Source organism: Gopherus evgoodei, chromosome 15 (assembly GCF_007399415.2).
Source record: "Gopherus evgoodei ecotype Sinaloan lineage chromosome 15, rGopEvg1_v1.p, whole genome shotgun sequence".
NCBI lineage: Eukaryota > Metazoa > Chordata > Testudines > Testudinidae > Gopherus > Gopherus evgoodei.
Window position 1 is genome coordinate 28,798,164 of NC_044336.1, and position 27,857 is coordinate 28,826,020.

Consider the following 27,857-nt stretch of genomic DNA (forward strand, 5'->3'; position numbering starts at 1 on the left):
TCCAATTTCTCCACATCTTTCTTGAAATGTGGTGCCCAGAACTGGACACAATACTCCAGTTGAGGCCTAACCAGTGCAGAGTAGAGCGGAAGAATGACTTCTCGTGTCTTGCTCACAAAACACCTGTTAATGCATCCCAGAATCACGTTTGCTTTTTTTGCAACAGCATCACACTGTTGACTCATATTTAACTTGTGTTCCACTATAACCCCTGGATCCCTTTCTGCCATCCTCCTTCCTAGACAGTCTCTTCCTATTTTGTATGCGTGAAACTGATTTTTTTCTTCCTAAGTGGAGCACTTTGCATTTGTCATGCCCCTGCCATCTTTTGCTGTTAGCTTTCTCCAGAGCTGGCTCTTCCATTCTGGGCAGCAATCAAGAAACTAGGACTGACAGATTTGTATGTTTGACAGGGACTGTTGTTCTCCACTGCTGAATGCCTTAAAACTCCGATTGACCTCGTCCGGCTCTGGCTACATGAAGCTGAGAGAGTGTATGGAGATAAGCTCATTGATGAGAAAGATAAAGAAAGCTTTGGAAGAGTTCTAGCAGCTACCTGTAAAAAATACTTTGATGTAAGCCATGTTTTGAAATACTAAGAGCTTTTATGTTTGAGGTGCTGAATCTGTGATGGTGACAGAACTGGGTTCAGCGGTGATGTTTAAATCATTTAACTTGCACCTTCCAGCTGCTTGCAGTGTAAATTAGAACCAGCTTAGACCCACTACCAATATGTAATTTATCCTCATACGTATTGCCTCCGGAGTTGACCCATAATCTAACTTTCAGGATGGGAATTAGAGTGTGTCTCAGAAATGTCATAAGGCGCTAGCTATAGAGTTCATGGCAAGCATGGCTGCCAGTTAGTAACCGCTCGCTGTGAATGGTTCTCATGGCAGTTAGAACTGTACTCTCCCAGAGGTTATTTCAATGTGTATATTCCAAACCTAGCTCTCGTCACATGAATTATGAAAATTGACCTTTGCAAATGGGCTTCCAGCTCTTTCTGGCCTGTGCCTGGATTGGATATCCTTTTCATCTCCAGAACGGCAGGTTTGGGAGGTGCTGCTGAAGACTACCTGGCCATTGTTTTTCTTGACCATGGTTGATGTCCAGTTCAGGACTGGAGGGTGTGGGAGACAAAGACGAGATGATAGGACATGGCCTCAGCCCAGATGGCGGGTTGCGGCCCAGCAAGGACCTGGAGGTGACAATCTGGATAAGGATCAAGATGGAGGAATCCTCAGCAGTGATGGAGAAGGGAGGGAGGGAAGAGCTTGGGGTCTCACCGTGTTCCTGTTTGAACTTCTGGCTGCACATCCAGGACAATAAGTGGGACTGAGAGGTCCAGAGGAAAGGGAGAGTTGAGGGTTAGTGGCAGAAGTAATAATGGGCTGTGAGAGCATATGTGGTCATTCAGCATTGGGGTGGAGGGCCTGATCCTGCAATTGAGTGTGTGCAAGGACATCCCTGTGCCCACACAGAGCCTCATTGACTTCAATGGGGCTCTGTGCATAGGTGCACCCCAGTGTCTGTGTCATCAGCTGCAAGGTCGAGGCCCTACCCTAGAAACAAGGTATTTTTTGGATGGACTGAAACTTTATGCTGTGGAGTAAAACTATCCCCTGGCTGGAGGGGTCAGGTCTTACATTTTCCCACACCCAGCCCTTGTGCTTGTGAAAGGACTGCAGCACTTGGGTAGGAGATGCAGACAGGCTGGGGGCACCCTAGTGGAAAGTGAGGGTGGCCAGTCGCTGTGGAATAGCTTTGTTATCTGTTTCTCTCTAGGAACTTGGTGAGAATCTGCTGTTTGCAAAGCCCAACATTTACTGTCACTTTGCCCAGGGCATTGGAGAGCCCAAGTACCTCCCTGTGTCAGACTCTGGGTACCTGAACAAGCTGCTAGTGGAAGCCTTGGAGACGTACAATGAGGTCAATGCTGTGATGAATTTGGTGAGTATCAGTGTGAACTGGCAGCAAGAGATTTCTCCTAGCCTTTTGGAGTGAAATGGGACTATTTTACACCTGTGCTCTCTCTGCTTCATATGCTTTTCATTTTGAGGTAGCGGAGTTCATTGCAAGCTCTTATGCTGGTTCAGACTAGCAAAGGCCTCTCCTGTCTGCTCTGTTCAGGTGCTGTTTGAAGATGCCGTGTCTCACATTTGCAGAATTAATCGGATATTAGAGTCTCCCCGAGGGAATGCCTTATTGGTGGGAGTAGGAGGGAGCGGAAAGCAAAGTCTTTCCCGACTAGCAGCCTATATTAGTGCTCTGGATGTATTTCAGATCACACTGAAGAAAGGATATGGAATTCCTGACCTCAAGGTTAGCAGTGGCTTTTCTTCACCCTTTGCTGGGGCAATCCAATCTGCTCATGAAAAGAAGACATGATAAATGTTGCTAAAAGCCTGCTAGGCAAGCGCCTCCCATTGATCTTATGGCCAAAAATAGGCTTGTAAAGGCTTCATGTTCTATTATCTGATTTATGCTGGCATCCACTCTGGGCAAGGCACTCTCCAATCCCTGCTCTGCAGCGCTTACACCGGAGAGACCCACACACAGAAGAGACTGGGGAAGGGGAACAGCAATAGGCAATTTCCATACACATCCGCTCAGGTCCCTGTAAGCAGCACAGCAGAGGTGGCTCTTTAAGAGGGATTTAAACACACATGGGGCAAGGGCCATACAATGAGCTCGCAGGGCTCGGACTGTGCATGGGGGATCCCATGGAAAAAGGGACAGAGGGGCTGCAGGAGAAGCTGATCACTGGGCAGATGAGACAGGGAATATTGTAGCGTATTGGGGCAAGAGGTGGGGTCCCAGTGCTGGTCTCATTCCACTCAGCTGATTTCTGGATTTAACTCATGCAGTTTCAGATGAACAGCTTGAATTGGTTGCTTTCTGTAGATGCCAGTGAACTAGAGGCATGTGCCAGAAAGCATCCACCTCAGTCCAGCACAGTGGGCTGCTCAGGTCTCTGCAGGCAGTCAGGCAGTATTCCTACTCCAGTGTCTGCAATAGCGATTGTTAAGTTACCAGCTTTGCTGGAAGGGCAACTGGGCTTTGGGGGTCAGGAAAGGAAGAATTGGGCCCAAACAGAGAGGGGAGGTTGTACCTTTACTAATAAAGGAAAGAACTAGGTAGAAAATAGATTAACAAACAAGGGATGTATTAGCAACCATAGGGGAAATGTCACTGTACCCTTCTCCCCCCACTGGATCTGCTTCTGCTAGTGTGTAATTGCTTCGGCCTCCAGCACCAAACGCTCACATTGAACAAAAGAGCGGCAATGGCAGTGGAAGAGCCGTCCTGCCAGAGCAATGAGCCAGGCCAGCACTCCAGCTTGGGCTACTGGTGCACTTTTCTGGGGGCTGAAGGCACTTGGCTTTCAGCCCGTCTCACACTGGGGCATCATCTCCCACCTACACCCTTTTGTGACTCGTTCCTGTGTAGGCACACACTGCAGACTAGGGCCCCAGACCCTGTGCATATGCACAGAGCAGTTTGTAGGGTCAGACCCATTTCACGCTTCCAAGTTACTTTTGGCAATAGCGGTACAAGAAACAGGCATGTTTAACCCACGGGCAAGAGTTCTCTAAGAAGTTGTTCAGATGTGTTTGTGCAGAGCAAGTGTGGCATCTAGTGACCATGGGATTCCTCACGGCTCTGTGTTCTCTGGACACATGTGACAGTGTAGGAGATTAACATGCTTTACCATGAGTTCTCAAAGCAGCTATGCAGAAGAGATGTCCATCCACTTTCCTCCTGTGTAAGAAAAGCCAGAATTACTCTGCCTACCCCCACACAGTGTTTGGACAGAGCAGTTCTGGACTTATTGACTGTCCTGATCACAAGACGGGCGCTGTGCCAGCTCTAGGCTTGTAGCTGCTGAGTCTCACAACTGCCCCCTGAACAAGAGACTCCTTATTCCCTCCTGCGTCAGTCAGTCCTGTCATCTTTTTATGCTAGGAAGAGATGTTCCCACCCTACCCTAGACTGAGGTGCTTACTGTAGAAGAACTAATAATTATAACGTGATTAATAAGACAAGTTTCTGGGTGACAGAAGCGTAATGGTTTCTGTCTTTTGCACTAGCTGGATCTGGCCTCTCAGTATATCAAAGCAGCTGTGAAGAATACACCCACCGTATTCCTAATGACAGATTCACAGGTTGCTGAGGAGCAATTCTTGGTCTTGATCAATGATCTCTTAGCCTCTGGAGAGATCCCAGGACTCTTTCAGGATGATGAAGTGGAAAATATTATTGGTGCCATGAGGCCACAAGTGAAATCTCTTGGAATGCAAGATACAAGGGAAAACTGCTGGAAATTCTTTATAGACAAAGTCAGGCGGCAGTTAAAGGTAGGAGTGAGTCTGTTTAGAATGTACATGGGCTCCCAGCAGTTCTGACTTTGTCTTAACCCCAGATCTTTTTGGGACCAGTGCCCAGGCATTGCTATCTGCCTGGTTGTATTATATTGTGATAACTTTAGTGAAACCCATTTTCAGAGTAACCTCAGCCCAGCCCCTAGATGTATACCTCCATGCTCGTGAGTGTGCAATTTTCTCTTCTAAATGTTTACACATCTCAGAACTGTGTGTGTGTCAACTAACTGCACTCGCTCCCAGTGGGTAGCTGGCCATCCAGAGATGGACTTTCAAAGAGTTCATTATCTAGCAGTAAGTGGGAGCTGATGTTTTAAAGATCTGGTCCCGCAGGCGAGTGCTGAACTCTTCTGAAGATCTGGCCCCAAATCCACAGACCTTGGGGGCATGGTTCTGGGCATGTAGACTAAGAGGCTGTTTGGGGATGTAGACAAGCAGACACCCCCATGGCACCTCCTGCTGGTTATCCTGGGACTTAGCTCAATCCAGCCCGGATCGCCCTCTGCAGGCCGGTGATCCGCCTTCTAGCTACTGGCCCCCATGTCCCTCCCAGGACCCCGGTGCCCCTTTTCTCCAGGGTGCTACCCCTCCCAGGGGAACCCCCACCCCACTGTCCCTACTTTGCCTCAGTATTGGCTACTGCCCAGTCTCCATCTGGGTCTCTGTTCACTGGGGCAGACTGCAGTATCAGCCACTCATCATCAGCAAAGGGGTTTGGACCTGCTGCATTTGCCTACCCATGGGCTGCCCCCTGCAACCTCCAGGACCTCTTGGCCTTATGCTAGGCCACAGCCTGAGACTTTCCAGGCTGGAGCTCCCCAGCCTTTCCTCAGCCCTGCTCCACTCTAGGTACCTTGTCTCTAGCTTCTAAAGAGCCAGGCCCTTCTCCCTCTATGGGCAGAGGGAGACTGCTGAGCTCCTAGCTCCCAGCCTCTTTATAGGGCCAGCTGGGCTCTGATTGGGGCATGGCCCAGCTGCAGCAGCTTCCCCCAATCAACCCAGCTCTTTCCTTCCACAGTCCCAGCCCTCTGCAGGGCTGGCTTTAACCCCTCAGGGCAGGAGCGAGTAACCACCCCGCTACAGGGGATAACTTCCCCTGTCCCGGACACCTGCCCCTTCTGCAGCGTGAGGGAGACCCTGGCGCATGTTTACTTAGAGTGCGCCAGGTTGCAGCCCCTACACCGGCTCCTCACAGCCATCCTCTTACGTTTCTGGTTACACTTTTCCCCTCACCTCCTTTTGTATGCACTCCCAATCCGTGGCCCCACGAAGTCCCGGGACCTCCTGGTCAACCTCCTCCTCGCCCTGGCGAAAAAGGCCATCCACGCGACCAGGGAGAGGAGGTTGGCTGATGGAGACTCCGGCGACTGTGGGGCTTGTTTCCGATCCATGGTCCGATCACGCATCCGGGCGGAGTTCCTCTGGGCGGCGTCCACTGGCTCCCTTGACGCCTTCGAGGAGCAGTGGGCGCTGTCTGGGGTTCTCTGCTCGGTGTCCCCATTAGGTTCCCTCCTTCTGACCCTTTGACCTCACTCCTGTCCCTGTTCTTCTATTAGTTGTCCCCTATAATCAGTGGGGTCTGTGGCCCTGTGGTTCCTCCCCTTAGGCTGGCGGAGGATCCTTTAGCAGTGGGTGGGCTTTGCCCGCCCACTTCCCAGACACCCAATAGGTACAGAGGATAACTTGTTGGTTGGGTGCTGGAGCTTACTACTCTTCACAGTGGTAAAGAGTGAAGTCGGAGTTAATGCTTCCACGCCTATTAACCTGCCATTTAGATGTTCCTGCCCTGATGCTGCCATGTTCCATTCCCAGGAGCATAGTTTGATTGTCATGTCCAAATCTGCATCTCTCTGTTGCGAGTGGCTGTTATACATGTGGGACCAGGTCACTGGCTGCGCACCATTCTTGTTCAGTGCAGCAAAGAGGGGCTAAATCTCCCTGATTTTCTGCCTAGCCTGGGGAGCCATGAGCCAGTGGAGGATAGCTGGAGATCAGTATGCTCCATCCACAGCTCTGCCCCTCCCCTCCCAACATGCCCCTGTGCCAGGGGCTGCAGGAGTGCTATTGGGGCTGATCACACGGACTTTACCAGGACTCCCACACACCAGATGAGAGAGAGAGCTCAGACTATGGTGATGGGCAGCAGTATCAAACTGTAATGTAGATAGAACCAGATTCCATCCCCCTGGTGCCTCCAGAGCGGTGTGGCAGCGAGCTGGCCCATGCATCCTTGCACACAGGGAAGTAACCCTGCACTGGGTTATGCTTAGCCCATGTGATGTGATAAACACACGTAGCAAATGTGCACCAGGTTCTCTCCCACGCCAGCAGCACAGAAGGGCTGTACCCTGGCCGGATGTCTCCAGCTGAGGTGTGTGCTGGCTTTAAGGAGTCCACAGATGGTGTGGAGACAGCAGCCCTAGCGGAGAGTGTGAAGGGACCCTGTATAGAGCACCACTGTGCTGTGGTGACCCTGGCTCCATGGAAGATACAGACAGCTGGCATTGGTTAGAGCAGCCTTTCAGCCTCATTACACCGGGCCAGCACAGAGCTGGCTGCAAGGTTGGGCAAGGAGACCCCCAAGCTGTGCTGAACAGGTGCTGGGTGCAGCAGGCCATCTGGCCCCCGTGTTCATCTTGCTGTTTTGATGCTAGCTTGTCACATGTGCTATGGTCCCAGGTCATCCTGTGCTTCTCTCCTGTGGGTTCTACGCTGCGGGTACGTGCAAGGAAATTCCCTGGAGTGGTCAACTGCACGGCCATCGACTGGTTCCATGAATGGCCTGAAGCTGCTCTGGTGTCCGTCAGTGGCAGATTCTTGGAGGAAACAGAGGGAATTGAGGTGAGCAGTTGCCTGCTTGGCCTGAAGTGCTGTGGTCCTTAGCAGCTGGTGTCATGAACCAGTCTGATGGGCAAGGATTGAGCCATCAGCCAATCTCAGTGCGCTGGCTGCTTTGCCCTCCTCATGCCCAGGGGTATTTGACCCAACTGCAAACATGAGAACCCTTGGAAAGCTCCACTGCTGCTTTTCTGCATCATTTTAGCTGAATTCAAAGATGTTTAGATTCTGTAGAAACCTCAGGCTGTGAATTTGTACACAGAGTTCATAGTATGAAGGAAAGGAACAGTTGCGGCCTTCTTGCCAAGCACAGATGGTGGATATACCTTCTTCTCTCTTTTTCCCTTTGTTTCCTGTCAAACACACACACAGAATACTCAGGGAAATCCAATAGTTGAAAAAGCTGGACCCTCTGCTAATGCACCAAAGGTTATCTGCAGAACATACAGAATTTGAGGAATGCAAAAGTCAAGGCCCTGAATAATAATAATTTTGATAACTTCCCTCGTATTTTCAATGATTATTCTGCTATTTAATGTGCAGCAATACCGTGGGCAAGTTGGTGTTATTTTGCCTATCCTGGGTGTTGGTATTTAAATAAGTAACTTTCACGTTACATGAAGGAAGGGGTTTGCATTGAATGTCTATAATGAGCCTGTATTTAGTAATGGGGTAACTGATGGCATGTATGGGTCCTATTGCAGCCAGAAGTCAAGATCTCCATCAGTCAATTTATGTCCTATGTCCACAAAACGGTAAATGAGATGTCCAAAGTCTACCTAGCCACTGAGAGGCGCTATAACTATACAACACCGAAAACCTTTCTGGAACAGATCAAACTTTACCAGAATCTGCTCTCTAAAAAGAGAAGAGAGCTCATTGCAAAAATTGACAGGTTGGAGAACGGCTTAATGAAACTTCAGAGTACTGCTTCCCAGGTATGTGTGTCCAGGGACACCTTCACCCAGCCAGTCTGATCCTGAGGTTTTGGTGGTCAGTGCTTGGGGCTGCTAGTGAGATATGAAATGTTCTAGCTCTCTTAATCTTGGCAGCGACCAGGGTCAGTTACAGCAAATGAGCAGGGAGCCCATGTCTGGGATCCATCCCCATTCCGTGTGCTACTGCAAGTCCCACTGCTTTTGTTCTCTATATTGGAAACACTGGGTGAGCAGTGTCATCTTTATTGGGGTGGCCTTGAGGGCCCCATTCTGCCAGGGGCTGCACACTCATCACAATGACTGTCCCTGCCCCAGACGGTTCACAGCCTTAACGAGTCATGAGAGACAACAGACGCAGCAAGGCGGGGAGGATGTGGAATGGTGAATGATCTGTTTGGTATAACTGAGCAGTGGTCCTGGTGCTCCCCTTGCCTCTTTCTGTCTTCTTTACGACTTGAAACCATCTTTTCTCTAAGCAGTTCAAAAACAGCCATAGATACCAGGCATTGCCTTCCTGTGCAAATTACCTAGCTGTTTTCCTGTGTCTGGGAGCAGACTGTTCCTATTCCTACGGTACTCTGTATAGGTTGATGACCTAAAAGCCAAACTTGCTGTCCAAGAGCTGGAGCTGAAGCATAAGAATGAGGATGCAGATAAACTGATCCAGGTAGTAGGTGTTGAAACTCAGAAAGTGAGCAAGGAGAAGGTGATTGCTGATGAGGAGGAGCTGAAGGTTCAGGTCATTAACATGGTATGTTCACATCTCCCAGGACAACAGTGCATTTAGCTATAGCTTCTCTCCTGCCATGGCACCACCGCAAGAGGGACATCAGCTACCGACTAACAGAGAAAGCTCCTCTGATGGGGCTGCCCAAGTGTATGTGCTGAAGGAGCTTCAGCTCAGCACTGCTGCCAGCTGCTATATTGCAACAGGGGAAGTAAAGCTGGAGAGACAGAACAACTTTTCTTCCAAACTGATATTTAGTGGCCAAGACCCTGAAGCCTCGGCTTGGTCCCCAACCCAATGGCATGGCTGCAAGGGTTCCTTTACACACCCAGCTCTTGCAGCTCCCATTCTTCCCTGGGCGGCTGCCGAGAAGTGTTGGTTATTATTGTACTTTGGGAAGGCTCCTAGGACCCAACCAGGTCAGAACAAGCCCTTTTGTACAGACAGACAGGAAAAGTCAGTCCCTGTCCCAAAGGTCTCCCTATCTAAGAAGAGGATGACAATAATGTGGGGCCAGGAGGGAGGGGACAGGTTCACAGGAACAGGAGCTCTGTTGTTCTGGATTCACCCTGTGCCCATGTAGATACAGACTGCATGTGTTGGGGTTATTTTTATTGGTGATAAGCAACTGGTTAGCAGGCATCCCCACATGGCCCCTGCCTGGCCATCACCAGCTAGCAGGGTTCTGTGGCAGCATTTAACCATGAGCTGTGACTGGGGAGGCAAAGGAGGAGGGGCAGTCGCTTTACAGTTGGTGAGTGAGGTTGTTCCACACACAGGGGCGATGCCTGGGGGAGAAAGGGACAAACTGGCATCTTTGAATAAGCTGCCATTCAGCTCAACATGCTCTCTCTGGCCTCGAGTGCAAATCCCTTGTTCTGTCGATAACTTGGCCCTTCCCCTTGCCAAGTGCCCTGCGTCTGACTAGCTTGAACAGAGCCATCCCTGTCCCTGCCAGGCGTTTCTGCTTGTGCTAGGGATGGCTTGACAGACCTGCAGACTGAAGCAGGGCAGGGACTGCAGGGCTGTGGCAGCTCAAGTCCCTCCCACCCCCCCTTGCCCCCCGGTCCTGTCCCGGTTACTCCCCAGGGACCTTTCCAGCCCATTGAGCATGAGCCCATCCCAGCCAGGGCAAGTGAGCCTCAGCTGTGATGTGAAATGGTCACCTGTGCAAAGGGCACAACCCCCTCGTGCAGCCCTGCAGTCACTGTTTGCATTGCTTCCATCAGAACGTAACAGAAAAACAAAGAGCCTGTGAGACTGACTTGGCGAAAGCAGAGCCTGCTTTATTAGCGGCCCAAGAAGCTCTAGACACTCTCAATAAGGTAAATATTTTCCTGAGTAGGGAGGAAATTATTTCCCTGGTTAGTTTTTATCTTCTGGCTGCTAGGCAGGGGCGTGCGCAAGGGGGGCAAGCAGAGGCACGAGCCCCCCAATAATCAGCAAGGGACACAGTATTCTCCCTGTCCCAGGGGCTGCAGTGGGGAGGGGAGAGAGCCGTAGCCTCAGAGTAGGGGGCCGGGGGCAGTAAGCTCCTCCTGGGGCCAGGAGAGGAGGGGGAGGCAGCAAGCTTCTCCTGGGCCCAGGGAGTTTCTGGGCACCCCCTCTCCAAAAGGGGTCAAATTTAAATTCCTGTGCATGCCCCTGCTGGTGGGAACCAGACTAACTGGATTCCAAGCTTTGTTGCAAAGCTAGATGTTTTACTTCACTTTTCAGAACCCTCCACCCTGTGCAAAACTGATCAGTCTTTTCTGTTCTCCTTAGAACAACCTGACAGAGCTGAAGTCTTTCGGTTCACCTCCTGAAGCAGTGGTTAATGTCACAGCAGCTGTGATGATACTGACAGCTCCAGGGGGCAAGATACCAAAGGACAAAAGCTGGAAGGCAGCTAAAATCATGATGGGGAAAGTAGATTCTTTCCTGGATACCTTAAAGAAATATGATAAAGAGCACATTCCTGAACCCTGTCTGAAAGCATTTAAGTGAGTGAAATGAGGGCTGGAGTCCACCGAGGCAGGGACTGAATGAAAGTTGAAGGTCCCTGAGTGTTTTTCAGTGCAGTCTGTGCACGGCTACACCCTCAGCCATGCAGTTGTCTCCACAGAGCCATGCTCCATCACTGGAATCGCTCAGTCATGAGGCAGTTCTGGGACCAGGGTGAAAGGTTTCGGCACTAATGAAAACCAGGCCCTTGGTGGGTTAAGCTGGGCACCCTAAATCAGTGACTACTTTTGAAAATGTGGCTGCAAGTAACCTGTCCAAGGCCCCAAAGGAGAATCTCTGTCATAGCCCAGATTAGCCACCACCATCTCCTTTAATACTGTGATTTGTATTTCTCTCTTCAGGCCCTATCAGTCAGATCCAACCTTTGACCCTGAGTTCATACTCTCCAAGTCAACAGCTGCAGCAGGTCTGTGCTCCTGGTGTTTAAATATTGTTCGCTTCTATGAAGTGTACTGTGATGTCGCACCTAAGAGGCAGGCGCTAGAGGAGGCTAATGCAGAATTGGCAGAGGCACAAGATAAACTCAGTCACATTAAAAACAAGATTGCAGTAAGTGCATGTTACTCTCACTGGCAAAATAATCCACCTACAAACTTGCTACCTGAATCAATATCTCTGTTTAAATTGGTTGCCGTCCATCATTGGTAATAAAGGGTTAAACTGTGGATCAGAGAATGAAGCCAAAGGTAAGTGAGACAGATTCCTAGAAGTCTGTGAAGTGCAGGTAGGGGAGACTTGCTTTGTAACAGATACCATGGAGTCACGAGTGCCCGCAGAGCTTTCTCCCTCCTCTGTATCGTGGGGCACTCACAGGTTCCATACTGAATAGATAATTGCAAACATCTTATTTTTAAAGGACCTAAATGCCAACTTGGCAACTCTAACAGCAGAATTTGAAAAGGCCACAGCTGAAAAAATCAAATGCCAACAAGAGGCTGATGCTACTAACAGAGTCATCACCTTAGCAAACAGGTACAGTACCACTGCCAACACCCAGCTCATAACGCACTTCCCTGGCACTGGCCAGGCCTGGGCAACCACCAGTCTTCAGTGTCAGCTTTTTAATGATCAGACCTGAGATTCTCTAACATCACCTCCTGGGGGAAGAAGCTCTCTCGAATGGTATGAAAGACAAAGATGAACGCACTGAAAAATCCCTGATATGGGCATAATTTCAGTTGCCTCATTTAGGAATGGTCACTTAATGGGAATATGTATCTTTAGTAATTGGTTTAATCGAATTGAAGTTTGTCAGTATAATATTCAACATTTTTAGTCAATAATGTTCTTCCCATCAAGAGCTTTCTTTGTATCGCTGTGCAGTTACTATCCATCCCGCGAGCCTTGGAAGCAATCTCCCCTGCTTATGCCTTTGTTACTCAGACTTGTTCAAACAGTGACAGTGCACAACTAGTAGTGAATATTTGTATTTATCTGTCTAAGAATATCAGTCACTGGGAAGCTCCATAAGCCACTGAGCCCTCTGGAGACAGCAGCTGTACAATCTTCCCAGCATCTTGGAGCTGCAGCTCCAAAACTCTTTTTGGAGAGCTCACAAGGAAGATTTTTAAATGGACAAATATGCAGACCTTATTGATATTTCCAGCCTCTGCAGTTACTTCTAGGAGACGTAAATTCTCCAGGCCAGGGCAGGACCACGTATCTACCTAAGTCTGTGCAGGCCCACGAGGTGCCACATGACTATCAAAATTCAGTAATAATAATATGCTATCTCCTTTGAAATGTCACTGCAGGCTTGTTGGAGGATTAGCATCAGAAAATGTTCGCTGGGCTGAGTCTGTGGAGAACTTCAGAGACCAAGAGAAGACCTTGTGTGGAGATGTCCTGCTAATTTCAGCCTTTGTTTCATATGTTGGCTATTTTACTAAGAAATATAGGACTGAGCTGATGGACAAGTACTGGATACCATACTTAAATGAACTGAAGGTAAATCAGTATAGCACAGGCATAAAGCCAATGACATTTGTTTCATGCCACTAGGAAAAGCAATGTAGGCTGAGCATAGGGCTGGTATACACAGTTTGTTCACCCCCTTACACTGTATTTGTGAAGATCTGGAAAGGGGTTGTGATTTAGCCTAGCCCATGGCACCCTCTGATGGACTCGGGTAGGTGGGAATGCATTTCAGTGCATTTTCAAATGGACTCTAGCCGACAAGGGGTACAGCTGCCTTATCTCAGAATGGTCTTGGTGTTTTAAGTTTTTAATCACATCTTTGGCCCTTACGTTGTTAAATAATTTAGTGCTGAGTTTTCTGAGATGAGCTAGAGAGAGCCTCACCCACAACCCTAGATCAGCAGGTGCTTCAGAGAGACCTTTTGTGTTGCAGGTGCCAATTCCTGTTACACCAGGGTTGGATCCTTTGAGCCTTCTGACTGATGATGCGGATATCGCTACCTGGAATAACCAAGGGCTGCCCAGTGACCGCATATCTACAGAAAACGCCACGATTCTGTGCAACACGGAGCGCTGGCCTCTCATTGTGGATGCCCAATTACAAGGGGTCAAATGGATTAAAAACAAATATGGGGAAGAGCTGAAATCAATCAGACTGGGACAGAGAAGGTTTGTTTGGGCACATTGGTTCTTTACACAGCTGTCTGATCATTTGCCCTCACAATACTCTGCAGAGTTCCACTGCTGGAAAGACATGCCTTAACAACGAGAGCAAGCAGGCAGCGTCAGGGCCAGCAGAACCCTCTCCTGTGACATGATTTGTGCAAGGAGACACCTGAGTGGGTTTATTCTGGAGACTCTGCAGTGCTTGTTTTATGTATCAATTACTGTCCTTCATGCCATGTCCTCTGCAGAGCCTCACTGTAGAGCACGTGGGGGTGCATGCTCTGCTGTTCCACCATTCCAGAACCAAGGGTACCCTTGCCGCCCCACCCTCACTTCCTGAGCAGATGCGGAACCCAGTCTTCTCTCTGCTCCAGGATGAGTCTCACCACAGATCTTCTCCCATCCTGCAGGAGGAAGGGGGATGTTTGGCGCATTAGCCTGTGTGTCAAGAGGTCAGGTACTCAGAGCACTTGGGACACTCCAGACAGCAAGAGAAGGAAACCCAGGTCTCCAGTGCATTCAGACTGCCGGCTGTGAGCCTGGCTGGCTGGCAGACAGCTGCCTTGGGTCACATGGGCCAGAGATAAGGGGCTGCTCACATCTGAGATGCTCAGTCCTTTGTCAGCCCCTGTGCATCTGACAGTGCTGGGCTCCCTGATCAATGTAGTCTGAATTATTCATTGGATCCTGAGTCTGCAGGTAGCTGATGGGCCTTTGGATCCTCTATTTGAACAAGGTCTTGGGCTTCTTCAGCACACCTAGCTCTGCAGAGAACCAGGATTACCTTGGCAAGCCACTGTGGTGTGAGAGTCTGGAGGGTGCTGGTGCTCCTCCCCCTTTGCATAGAGCTTCCTGGGGGCAATGTTTGCATGGCTAAGGCTCTTCTCCAATGTGCTGCAGCTATCTGGATATCATTGAGCAAGCTATATCAGAGGGACACCCCCTGATCATCGAGAACATTGGCGAGTCAGTGGAGCCTGTGCTGGACCCTTTGCTAGGCAGGAACACCATCAAAAAGGGAAAGTAAGTGTATTCTCACTCTTCTTGACAAAGGAATCGGAGCTTCTATCACAGAATCAAAGGGTTGGAAAGGACCGCAAGGGTCATTGAGTGTGATCCCCTGCCAAGATGTAGCATCTGCTGTATCTTAATCATCCAGACAGATGGCTTGCCAGCCTCTTTGAAAATCCTCTGCTCTGAGCAGTTCAATTTTCAACCCACTGAAATGTGCTGGCAGATTTGGGACCAGACCTTTCTGGGCAGAGATGTGGCTCTCTGACCAGCTTTACCTCCCTTTTTAACAACCCTTTCCTTGGTGGGATTTTCACTGTCCCTCTTACGGTGTTTTCCCACAAAGGCTAATTTTCTGGGCCACTGAGTCACATTTGGTTAATGATTTTAGAGCAGAAGCCTTCACAGGTGCTTGGACTGCACAATAATTTGAAATAAACAGGAAGATTTTTTTTGTTTGACACTAAATGGCAGATGCAGGTACACACCCCGCAGTGGGTCTTTCCTTGGGAACTACTCCAAGTGCCCTCACACCTTGGTCCCTTCTCCCGCTCCTGCTTCTGTGCCCATCTCAAGTCCCTTCTCCAGGCCTTTCCAGCTCTCCATTCAAAGCACTCTGAAAACTCCCTCCTGCTGTGTGACAGGGGTGGGGATGTTAATAATGATTGACTAAGGGGCTGCCTTAGCACCTGGGCCAAAACCCATTGACATCTGCAAGAATTTCCCCATTGACCTGTCAGAGCCTGACTGAGTCACTGCTTGATGGGTTTATTGTACCCTGGCCCTCTCTTTGCTGTGCTGTGTTGGAATGGAGACTGTCAGGCTGGCATTTGCAAAGGCATCTCAGGGAGTTAAATGCTCAAATCTTGCTGCAGTCCAACAGGAGCTGGGCACCTCACTGCCTCCAGCTGCCGGGACAGTCCCAGTCCATGCTCTGCTGCAGAGCTGTGTATTTGTATATGCCCCAGTAAAGTGGGGCTCAAAGTAACGAATCTCTCATAACAAGTAGTTAGGGCATTGGTAGGAGGGATAGTGTCTGTGTTGGTTTGTTTAATGCCAAATGGTTTAGCACTTACCAAAATTCACTTTTTTGTTTAATTAAACAGATACATTAAGATAGGCGATAAAGAAGTGGAGTACCATCCAGACTTCCGTCTGATTCTGCACACCAAATACTTTAACCCCCATTACAAGCCAGAGATGCAGGCTCAGTGCACTTTAATTAACTTCCTGGTAACCAGAGATGGACTGGAGGATCAGCTGTTGGCAGCAGTGGTTGCAAAAGAGAGGCCAGACCTAGAGCAACTGAAGGTATCAATGCTATACTGGAGAGAAGGTAGCATGGTAGAGCCTGCTGCAGCTTTACTTACAAATAGCGAAACACCTGCTAGTCCAGCCAGACCTACACTGTTTGCAGAAAACTGACCGAGGCCTAATTAGGACTCACTGTTATCTATGCTGGGTACTTTCTCCAGGATATCTCCAGTGCCAATAAAAGTGATAATGGGCTGCTAGATTTTCTCCATGTAACAGTGATTAATAGACAACACATGATCTACTACAAATTATATGGACTAACTCTGCCCCCTTTGGAAAAAAGGAAGCAGCATCAGGTCCCTTCAACCTCAGCAAGCCACACGAGATGGTGCAGTACAATCATTTTTATTTCAATGCATTAAACTGACTATATCATTCTGGAGTTGCAACCCTGCCATAAGGGGCCAGGAGAGTCATTGCCCTGTCTGGTTCTCTAGGTTGTCAGAACGTTGTGATTTCAGTCTGAAGGGCCTGCCTCTCCCCTGTGTTGCATTCAGTTATGATAGCGTTGCAGTGGTATTCTCATGTCATGGTGCGGTTAGCAGGCCCAGCTAATCTATTTTAAACAAAACGTAGCAAACACTCCGAGAGAAATGGTAGGTGAGGTAATATCTTTTATCTTTTCCTAACCTAGGACCAACATGACTACAGCAACACTGTAAACAGAGAATACATTCCGTCATTTCTTCAGTGACTTATACAGCCCATAACTACATTATGAAATAAACTGATATGCAAAAGAACATAAAACCAACACTAGCACCTGCTAACTGGTGCATTATTCTATTGTGCCTGTCAAGGGTACCTAGTTTAAATCACTCCAAACTGATGCTATGAAAGTTTTAGTTGTAAATCCCTTGCTAACTAATTTTCCTCTTTTGTGCACTGATGCTGTAGGCAAATCTCACAAAAAGTCAAAATGAATTTAAGATTTTATTGAAAGAGCTGGAGGACTCTTTGCTTGCTCGCCTCTCTGCTGCATCAGGAAACTTCCTGGGAGATACCGCATTGGTGGAGAATCTAGAGACAACAAAGCAAACAGCCATAGAAATTGAGGAAAAAGTAAGAAAGCTGCCCCATGGGTTACACTGTGGAACTAACAGAGTTTCTTTTAGAAAATGAATTTGATGTCCAACTCTGTCAAAGCAGGGGAGAGGACTGGGAGACATGTTGTTTTCCAGGACATGCAAAGCTGCTGTAGTAACATCGTGTTTGTTTTTAAGGTGAGAGAAGCTAAAATTACAGAAATTAAAATTAATGAAGCTAGAGAAAACTACAGGCCAGCTGCAGAAAGGGCATCCTTGTTGTACTTTATACTGAATGACCTCAACAAAATTGACCCCATCTACCAGTTCTCATTAAAGGTAACTAACAAATATGGGGCAGACGGTTATATGTAACTGAATAGATTTTCAAAGAATTCACAAGGGTCATTGTTGCTACATTTCTGAGTGTTTTACTGAAAACAACAATCGAGTCAGTCATTTCTGACTGTTTCTGGCTAGGCATTCAATGTAGTCTTTGAGAAGGCCATCCAGCGAACTCTTCCAGCTGAAGACGTGAAGCAACGGGTGATAAACCTAACAGATGAGATCACCTACTCGGTCTTCGTATACACTGCACGGGGACTCTTTGAGAGAGACAAACTCATTTTCATGGCCCAAGTTGCCTTTCAGGTAATACGGACAAACACACTGGACCCCAGTTAAAATTAGTAGCTAATACAGCTTTTCAGATATGTAATACCTGGTGGTCTCTTATTTCTGGGGCAAAGCATGTGTCCCCCATATTAGCCTTAATTATTATTATTATGATTTTGTCATGCAAACTTTTATGTCAGAGCTGCAGGGAAAAAACTCATAGTCAAGGAAGGTCATAGCCTGTGGGGAGGGGTTTTGGAGTGTGAGCCCACCTGCCCTGGCAGTTCCTGTCCCGCAGAGCTGGGCGTTGCGACCCCATGTGTTAGGTCACTGCTCCAATCAAGTCTGGCCCATCTGCCCCTCCATCTCCAGCTATGGAAGGCTGGAGATACCAGACTCCAGTGGCACTCTGACCACGTGACCCAGAGCAGAGAGCCAGGCCCACAGGAGCCATCATTGCAAGGGTCACAGACTTTATTAACATTCCGATTGCCATGAGCACTCTGAGCTCCATGCCAAAATTGTAGCTTTAATAATTATCTTCTGGATGGTGTGTAAATACACCCTGCTTTACAGTCATGGCTCAGTCAGTCACGCTCTCACTCAAAGAATTTACATCCTAAAGTTTGAGCCAAAATCCACTGATGTCAGTGGAAGATTCCCCCAGACTTCAGGGGACTTTGGTTCAGGCCCAAACACATGTATCCACTAGGATGCCTGAGAATGTGCTCAGCTGCATTGAATCCCGGGGCCCAGTTCTGCCAACACCTGGTGAGAGCAGACAGGACCGTTATGCTCGAGCCAATTGTGTAGCACAGAATCGCACTCCGTGATTCCTGCACCAAGCCCTTGTGTGGCGCTCTGGTCCCACTGAAGAGACTGGCAAGATGCCTACTGATGTTAATGGGGCCAGGGTTTCACCCCAGTGCTCAACAGTGGAGTATCCCACTGCTTTCCAGAGAGCTAGCTGGGTAAGTGAGCGCTGAGCCCTGCTGGCAGGATTGGGCCCACACACGTGGGGAGGGGCGGCGTTGCGATGCTCTGGGAGAACACAAGGTAGCAATTGTGATAGTCTATGATTAAATGTCATTGTTCCTGGGAGAAGCGAGTTGGAGGTGGGGAGAAATGCTTGGCGGGCTGCTCCAAGTGTGAATGAGGGTGAACCAAAGAGGAGGAGACTGGGGCAGGGGGGAAGGGGCTGTCATGGTCAGAGCAGCAGGAAAGGGGTGACCCTTATGGCTGCACTGGGTAGAATGCAGGGGAGAAGCAGGAAGGTCACCGATCCAGCCCGGCAGTAATGATCCCAATGGAATGCTAGTGCAAAGCCACAGGGGTTCCTCCCTTCATCGTGGCCCCATCATTGGTCCCAGTGGGCTTGTCTTGGCAGGCCAACAGCCTTCTCCAGTGCTGCTGCTGTTATGCATTTAACATTTACAGTGGCATCACGCCAAGAGGCCAGCCAGGTCCCTGCCCCATTGTGTGAGGCTCTGTAGAAATGCAGTAAACGTGGCACTGCCCCCAGAGCATTCCACTGCCAGAGTCTGAGGGTCCAGCCCATTCCTCCGGGAGCCCATGCGTCTGCACCACTTCTGCAGTGTCCAGTTTCCCAACATGTGTGAACACAGAGCTTGTGACACACAGCAGTTCTGCTAACAACTCATGCTGCTCAGAAATGTAACTTTGGGCAAGACGCCTCACGTAGCATTGTAATCTCTGCTTTCTCATCAGGTCTTGTTAATGAAGAAAGAAGTGAACCCGGTGGAACTGGACTTTCTTTTGCGCTTTCCATTCAAGGCTGGACTGACGTCCCCTGTGGATTTCTTACAATCTCAAGGATGGGGAGGAATTAAGGTGTGTCTGAAGAATGTAACATTTTGTACAAATTCTGCTGTTGTAAACACTACACAGAATAGCCTAAGACACTGCACCGTGGAAGTCAGTAAACCAGGCCACACTATTGTGAGGCCACTAATATGCAGGTTGAAACAGGAGACAGGATAAATGTAATAATGCTGGAGATTACTGGTTAAACTAACAGCCTTGGGAGCTGCAGCTCTTAAAAATGCTACTGTGGAACAAGCACGTTATTGGAATATTTATCTAAAAATAATGTTGATTAGAAACCCCCTAATCCAATAATCGGCTAATCACCAGAGTAGCCACCATAGCAGAAGGTGGCATGAGAAGCAGTCACTTATGCAGCAGTGTGTAACCCAGTATCACTTGGGAAGGCATCTTCGAGTTGGTATCGTTTTAAAGCTAAGAAGCCGGGCTTTGAGGTGTTGCCGGGCAGCGGCTGTGAAGAAGTGGGACTGTTCTTAATGTTTCCTCTGACTACTGTGTGGGTGCCTCAGTTTCTGGCCAAGACACTGTCTCCGTGACAACTAATGGCCGGGGCCCTTCCCCCCTGCAAGGGGATGCTAAAGGTGTGAGAGAACAAAGAGATCAGGTGACCTCCTGGCCTGGGAAAGAGACAAAGGCCAGAAAGGAGGGGGTGGCAGTTTGGAGCTGGCTGGGGACTGGAAGTGAGGGCAGACATGGGGTGTCTGCCTCACTGGGCCCCAGGATGGACCCGGCTGACGGGTCCCATTCGCTGTACCGACAAGCTCTGTTTTAGACCCTGTTCCTGTCTTCTGATAAACCTCTGTGTTACTGGCTGGCTGAGAGTCACGTCTGACTGCAAAGTGGGGGTGCAGAACCCAGTGGCTTCCCCAGGACCCCGCTGGGGTGGGCTCACTGTGGGAAGCGCACGGAGGGGCAGAGGATGCTGAATGCTCCAAGGAGAGACCCAGGAGGTGAAGACGTGTGAGCTTCTTGCCCTGAACAAGTCTGCTCCAAGGGAGAGGAGGCTCCCCAGAGTCCTGACTGGCTTGGTGGGGAGCAGTTCCAGAGCATCGCCCAGGGACGTCCCTTTTGTTTGTGAAAGTATCAGCGTTAAAATCAACATTGTTCATATTTGTTTGACTGGTCCCTGAGTTACGCCTGTTGCCCATAGATATACACACAGCCATGTGGCAGCTCTCCACTGCACGGTATGCCTGTGCTCCAGACTGGGACCTCCCATTGGCTTCTGTGGGCACGTGCTGGAGAGAGCCACACTTCCACTCCTAGAGAATACGGCAAGTCACAGGCAGCAACTGGAATGAGATCTAGAGGGAGAACGACAGTGTTAAAAAATCCCGATCCTGATGTTGAGAATTTAAAAATGATACTTTCAACACCAATCTAATCCTTCCCTTCCTTGTGCCTACACTGCCTCCCTGGCTGAGCCAGCACCACCAACTGTGCCATGTCTGTAGCGTAGACACCTCTCTTCTGTGCTTCAGACATGTCTACCTCTTCAGTTTCTCCTGTACATGCCACTATTAGCCTGTCACCAAAGATGGTTTCTGGCTGGAGGGAAGGTGAACATGGATCACCATTATCACAGCAGACCCTTCATGTGCCTCTCATTTCTTGCATAATTGCACAGACTAAATTGTTAGCAGATTTTGGGTGCATCGCAAAATCTCCACCTGCTCCACAAGAACCCCCAAGCCCCCACAACAGGAATCCAATGCTAACCACATCTTACCCTCATTTTCTCAGATGGCAGCAAATATCTTGATTATGTCAGTGTTCAACAGAGTATTTGAGTATTTTTATACTGAAAGGTTACAGCCTAGGCCTGATGCCACAGAAAGCTGTAGCCAGTGATTTTACACTACATCACTTAAATTAACTCGAAATAAAAATAAAAGGCTACCAGGTGTTGGGCTAGAGCATGTAACTGGCAACAGTTTGTACAAAACACTCAGCACTTGAGTCTGCTGTCAGCCACACCTGTGAAAAGCCACAATGTCTCCAGCAAGTCAATCCCACTGGGTCACAGAGCAGGAGGAGACACTAGAACACATAAGCAGCTGGTCCTTTTCTCATGTATTTGAAGGTCCTCTCAGATATGGATGAGTTCAAGAATTTAGACAGTGATATTGAAGGTTCGGCAAAGCGATGGAAAAAATTTGTTGAGTCGGAGGCGCCAGAGAAGGAAGTGTTCCCGAAGGAATGGAAGAATAAATCAGCTCTGCAGAAGCTGTGTATGATGAGGTGCATGAGGCCAGACAGAATGACCTACGCAGTCAGGTATTCTTGCGTGCTCCTGCAGGGCCCTGTGCCGTCAGTGCCCAGAAGGGGCCTGACATGCCTATGCACAGTGATTCTGGGGAGGCATGTCACGGTGGTGCAGTAGAAATGGGACATGTTGGCGCGTGCAGCTGTGCAGTAACTGCATCTACCTGCGACATGGGGATGAGGCACAGAGCTGACGGCATGTGGCCTGTCGCATGGTAATAGGCTTCCAAAAGGGTTTTATAAAAAGGGGAGTTATGGTTGTTAGTCCCCTTATGAAGAGCCAGCGTGTCCTGTGGGACTCGTGCCCAGAGACATCCAGCTTCTGGCACCCAGGCCACACCAGTGCCCTGTGGTGGTCCTGAGCATGTGCCATGTACCCCACCACCTCAGCTTCATCCTTTCTGCAGCCAGCCGTAACGGCAGAGACCTCCTCTATGCCCACTGCAATTGCTAGGGCTTCCCACCCCAGCCCCGCTGTGTATCTAGAGCAGACACTTGCTGCAGTTGTTGTTCAACTAGAACTCTGCAGAACACTCAGGCAGGGGGGTGTGTGTGTGTGTGTGTGTGAAGCTGTCTGTTTGTCCCAGGCTGCCCTGGCAGATGGCAATGCTGAGAGGCAGACTGACGGGATGTATAAAGTCATTGGAGGTGTGGCGCTGCCGCCTTTTTATGCTGGGGATGGGAATGCTCTTGCCTGTGCAAGTGTAACACTGACAGACTCCCGGTTGTTTCGGGGGGGGAGGGGTGTGGCATCAAACCTGGGGTCTCTGGAGCTTAGTACAGTAGCCAGTACAGCATGAGTTAAATAGAGCCGACTCCTTCATCTCTCTCTCACTAAGTGGTCTTGGTGCCACTAGATGGGACGGAACACCACACCCAGGAGGTGTGCGTGTTATACAAGCTAAAGATTCAAGGTGACAATGATGTAGATCTGGCCTAGAGACTTTCCTTAGAAGTGCTCCAGGCATGCTGTGTAATCCAGTTTTTCTGTTATCAGCTCTTCTCTGGGATTTCCTTGCTCAGATTAAATTTTTGTGCATTATTTTGGTTTGCAGCTCCACTCCCTGCCCTTAACACCTACTAAGCCATTGTAGGAACATTTTCAGTTTTCATACAGTACTTAAAACCTATGCCCTGAGCTGCATTCGAGGCCAACCGTAGAAACTTGTGGCCTAGTCCTGCAAGTTATTTGTAAAAAGTCTGGGACTAATTGTGCATCAACTTCTTTTTCACAGAAACTTTGTGGAAGAGAAGATGGGAAGTAAGTTTGTAGAAGGCAGAAGTGTTGAATTTTCTAAATCATATGAAGAGAGCAGCCCATCTACTGCAATATTCTTTATCCTCTCTCCAGGGGTTGACCCACTGAAAGATGTAGAGGCACTGGGTAAATCAATATTTCCCTTCACTAACAGTAGGATCTGTAGCATGGTAGTCATGGAAAACATTATCAATAAAGAGCAGATGTATGCAATTGTCGGATTTTTATTTATTTATTTATTTTTAATGTATTCCTGTGGATTTTTTCCCCCAGGAAGAAAGCTAGGCTTTACCATTGACAATGGAAAAATCCATAATGTGTCTCTAGGGCAAGGACAGGAAGTTGTGGCAGAAAATGCTCTGGATGTGGCTGCTACTGAAGGACACTGGGTCATTCTTCAGGTATTAGAAGCACCATTGCATTTTTGGTTCTCTGCTATACCTTTGTTGTTTCTATAGTAATCTAATAGTATTTAGAGCAGCCCATTATACATTCAGAAATTCTCAATGTCAGTGCAAAGCGTTCTACATAACACACGTTATTGAAAAGTCCTGCCTCTCTTCTCATGGTGAATTGTTCTTTCCTAAATGCATTACCTCGCGCTTGTCCGAATTGAATGCCATTAGCTATCATGTTACCCAACTTCCTGGTTGGTTAGATTCTGGAGTACATCACCTTTCTATCTCACCACCAGCCACCCAGCATGATTTGCTGCATCTGATCTTTAACTCCCATGGGCCAGCAGAAGCTAAGACTATTGTGGCGGTAGGCAGTGCATTCAGGGCCCAGGAGAATGGCTAGACATCCAGCTGATATAGTATCACAGTGCTGGGTGAAGCAGGTGCTGTATATCATTTAGTAAAGGACTTCTAATGTTTCAGTGAAGAACACTGGCGAATACGCCATTACTTGGGAAGCTTTAAACCAAGGCTTGATTTCTTTCTAAAGAGGTGCTCTACATCAGTGGTTCTCAACCAGGTATACGTATCCATGGGGCTACGCAGAGATCTTCCAGGAGTACATCTCCTCATCTAGATATTTGTCCAGTTTTACAACAGGCTACACAAAAAGCACTAGCAAAGTCACTGCAAACTAAAATTTCATACAATGACTTGTGTATACTGTTCTGTGTACTTAGATTTCCGTGTACAGTACAATATTTATATTCCAGTTGATTTATTTTAGAATATGGTAAAAAGGAGAAAATAAGCAATTTTTCAGTAATAGTGTGCTGTGATGCTTGTATTTTTGTAAGCAAGTAGTTTTTAAGTAAGGTGAGACTTGGGCTACGCAAGACAAATCAGACTCCTGAAATGGGGACAGTCGTCTAGAAAGGTTGAGAGCCACTGCTCTACGTCAACCAGAAGTTGCGGCCTGTGTTATGCAGGAGTACAGACTGGATGCTGCTCATGGTCTCTTCTGGCCTTCCAGTCTATTACTCCAAATGTTAAAAGATGATGATGGGTACAAATCCTAGGAGACTGACTACAGTATTTGGTGGGCAGCTTCCACTGACCTGCATCAAATCTAAACAAGTGACTAAGTCACCGGAGGAAACATGGGGCCTTGTCAGTGTATCACACCCCAATGAAACAACAGTAAATTAATGGAGATATCCTATCTTCTAGAACTGGAAGGGATCGTGAAGGGATCATTGAGTCCAGCCCCCTGCCTTCACTAGCAGGACCAAGTACTGATTTTGCCCCAGATCCCTTTGTGGCCCTCTCAAGGATTGAGCTCACAACCCTGGGTTTAGCAGGCCAATGATATCTCTCCCGCTTGTGAACAATTCAGGGCTGCTAGGCCTAGGAGGTGTGAATAGCATCACCTCCTCCAGCACAGCACTTCCCACCTAGCACTGTGAGGGACTTCGGCTGTACGGGATTCAACTTTGGGAGCAAGAAGTAAAGTCAAATTGTGTGTGTTGCAGAATATCCACCTGGTTTCAAAGTGGCTGAGCACACTGGATAAGAAGGTTGAGAGATACAGCATTGGCAGCCATGAGGATTACAGGGTGTTTATGAGTGCAGAACCTGCTCCCACTCCAGACACGCATATTATTCCTCAAGGACTCCTGGAAAATGCCATTAAAATTACCAATGAGCCACCAACTGGCATGCATGCTAACTTGCACAAAGCACTGGATCTCTTCACTCAGGTATTCAGATGACAGGATTTTTTTATTTTTTTTTAAAGCTGGATGGGTTTGTTTTGTCGTTTTTTCTGCAGTCACAGCTCTTTATTAGAAGTTGTAAGGCCTCTCTCTTTTCGGGCTTTTCTCTCCAGGAGAGAGAGTGCAGCCTGCCTAGGAAATGGATTTCTTAGTGTCTAGATTCATAGTTTACCCCTAAGTCATCTAGTCTGACTCCTCTTAGCTCTGTTCCTTTCAGTGCACTAGGCTCATACTGAAGCCCTTCGTAAAGGCATCGCCACATTTACAGGGCTTTTCCAAAGGTTTGTGTGTGTTTTCTGCAGTGTCGTGGAAAAGTACCCTTGTGATGGCCACTAAAGATCTCCCAGTGTTCCTGTCAGTGTTCCCATAACATAAGATTTTACTAGGGACAGAGTACATTTGTAATCCTTACAGTCCTGTTCAGCAATATTCAAAAATAAGTAAATGAGGTGAGGTCATGCCAAACCTGTCTGATTATAGAAGCACTCTACTGCAGCTGTGTGTTTTGACTGGCTGCAAGTTTCTATTTGTAGGCTAATATACTATACTCTGTCATTACGAGTCATTTCTTCTCTGCCGGTAAATAATGGAAAATTGCAGCATGCTATGGTGTGTAGCCTTAGAGTGTTCCACAACCCGTTCCAGAACTGGTAGAATCTTTCCACCAGGTGAAGCTTTTTAAGGGCCCTACTGCCCTTGGCCCTCAAACACACACAGGTACTAAGTGCAGGGAAGGGCCCTTCACCACAGATGAGGTCTCCAATTTATTAATAGAGCTCAGCATATGCTTTTTTCCTACATCTAAGCATTGTTGGGCCTGGTGCAAAAGATGAGCTTCTGAAATTAAGAACTGTAGGTCACCCTGGTGTGCGTAAGTATCAGAGACAATACAGATAATACAGTTCTAGGAAGAAGCCTGATCAAAATACATGGCTATTGCCTGGTTCTGAAGCACAGAGGCATGTGACCAGTAGCTGTAGTAGTAATTACTATTATTGATATTTAGGGTTAAACTCACTGACAGAGTGCCAGAGTTTAAAATGAGCAGACAGTTAGAATTAAGAGGTCATTTCTCATCAGATTATAAGCACATCACATTAAAGGTATAACCACACTACCTGCCGGATCGGCAGGTAGTGATCGATCTATTGGGGATCAATTTATTGCATCTCGTCTAGATGTGATAAATTGATCCCTGAACTTGCTCCCCTTCGACTCTGGAACTCCACCAGGGCAAGAGGCGGAAGCAGAGTCGATGGGGGAGCTGCAGCTGTCGATCCCACACTATGAGGACGGGAGGTAAGCCAAACTAAGATACGTCGACTTCAGCTACACTATTCTCGTAGCTGAAGTTGTGTATCTTACATCAATTCCTCCTCCCCCCCACCCGATGTAGACCAGGCCTAAGGTGTGTGGACAAGGCCAGGAGTTTCCCTCTCACACATTTCAATGTACTATGAGTAAATTCTGGGCAAGCAGCAGTCAATGTTGCTGAGACTACACGTGAGCTATTGAGAGCATGCGTAAGCTGATACCTGTGTGCACTTTGTGGTAAAGACGGTTCAGCTCCGTCTCTGCTGGCTAGTTGAGAGAAGTTGTTTTTTTACATTCAGACACCCATTGGGTACATTTCCTCTTCTGCATGCAAGCATGTTCTTTTCCTCTTTCTTCTGCTTTAGGATACTTTAGAAATGTGCACCAAAGAAATTGAATTTAAGTGCATCTTGTTTGCGCTCTGCTACTTTCACGCAGTGGTAGCTGAAAGGCGTAAGTTTGGTGCACAGGGCTGGAATCGGTCATATCCTTTCAACAACGGCGATCTGACTATATCCATCAACGTGCTGTATAATTACCTGGAGGCTAATGTCAAGGTCAGAACGTGCTTGTTTAACATCAGCAAGTCAGAGTGATTGTCCCCAGGTTACAAAAAGCAGCACTACAGGGGAAATGCAGGGCGCTGCTTAGACCTCCCCTTCCTTAGAGGTTAAGGTCAGGCTTGGGATGACTTAGTTGGGGATTGGTCCTGCGTTGAGCAGGGGGTGAGACTAGATGACCTCCTTCCAACCCTGATATTCTATGATTCTGTGATTCCTGGGTGGGGGGAAGCACGTGGAAGCACAGGGCTCCAACAGCCTTTGGACTGAAGAAGGCTCTGCCGGGGGCTCCACAGGTTTGGGGGGAGGATCCCTCTGCTGCTGCCCCACAACTGAACAGCAGCTGGCTGATGTGTGAGCTGTATGTCCCTGGGCTGGGGCATAGCAAAACCAGGTGAACTGCAACTCACCCTCAGAGAGTAGTGTGGGGCAGCCTTTGTCTGAAAACAGAGATGGAATGTGGTTGTAAGCCTGCAGGGGCGGTGTGCTGGCTTGGCAGCAGGCTGGGTGTGAATCCAGTGAGGGGCCCTAGACTGGTGAAAGATGGACATTTAACTAATCAGTTCAGGCAGCAGCAGGGTGTGCTCAGATTGTCCAGCCTTCTTAGAATCATAGACTATCAGGGTTGGAAGGGACCTCAGGAGGTATCTAGTCCCACCCTCTGCTCAAAGCAGGACCAATCCCCCGACAGATTTTTGCCCCCGATCCCTAAGTGGCCCCCTCAAGGATTGAACTCACCACCCTGGGTTGTAGCAGGCCAATGCTCAAACCACTGAGCTATCCCTCCCCCCTTTCAGTGTTTTCCTTTGAAATGTGAGCACATCCAGCTGGAAGGCAAAACCTCTCCCAGCAATGAAACCACAGATCCCAAGCCAGGGGAGGAGCATGCTTAGGGTTACCATATTTCAACAATCAAAAAAGAGGAACAAGGGGAGAGCCCCGCCCCATCCACTCCCTCCCACTTCCTGCCCCCCTCAGAACCTCCAACCCCTCCCCCCC

General features: G+C 48.4%; 1 protein-coding gene across 1 annotated transcript in view; it reads left to right on the plus strand.

Annotated features, from left to right (window-relative positions):
• The window catches only part of DNAH17 (dynein axonemal heavy chain 17), a 104,678-nt gene that overhangs the window by 68,053 nt on the left and 8,768 nt on the right, over positions 1-27,857 (plus strand). The window contains exons 51-74 of the mRNA XM_030534893.1: positions 414-575; positions 1,789-1,953; positions 2,134-2,325; positions 4,095-4,361; positions 7,065-7,226; positions 7,928-8,161; positions 8,748-8,912; positions 10,118-10,213; positions 10,653-10,870; positions 11,234-11,441; positions 11,749-11,864; positions 12,647-12,839; positions 13,243-13,478; positions 14,376-14,498; positions 15,593-15,797; positions 16,701-16,865; positions 17,027-17,167; positions 17,309-17,479; positions 19,172-19,294; positions 21,372-21,565; positions 22,789-22,937; positions 23,085-23,212; positions 24,742-24,969; positions 26,664-26,855. Coding sequence (XP_030390753.1) covers positions 414-575; positions 1,789-1,953; positions 2,134-2,325; positions 4,095-4,361; positions 7,065-7,226; positions 7,928-8,161; positions 8,748-8,912; positions 10,118-10,213; positions 10,653-10,870; positions 11,234-11,441; positions 11,749-11,864; positions 12,647-12,839; positions 13,243-13,478; positions 14,376-14,498; positions 15,593-15,797; positions 16,701-16,865; positions 17,027-17,167; positions 17,309-17,479; positions 19,172-19,294; positions 21,372-21,565; positions 22,789-22,937; positions 23,085-23,212; positions 24,742-24,969; positions 26,664-26,855 — 4,233 coding nt within the window. The remainder of the gene's footprint in view (positions 1-413; positions 576-1,788; positions 1,954-2,133; positions 2,326-4,094; positions 4,362-7,064; positions 7,227-7,927; positions 8,162-8,747; positions 8,913-10,117; positions 10,214-10,652; positions 10,871-11,233; positions 11,442-11,748; positions 11,865-12,646; positions 12,840-13,242; positions 13,479-14,375; positions 14,499-15,592; positions 15,798-16,700; positions 16,866-17,026; positions 17,168-17,308; positions 17,480-19,171; positions 19,295-21,371; positions 21,566-22,788; positions 22,938-23,084; positions 23,213-24,741; positions 24,970-26,663; positions 26,856-27,857) is intronic.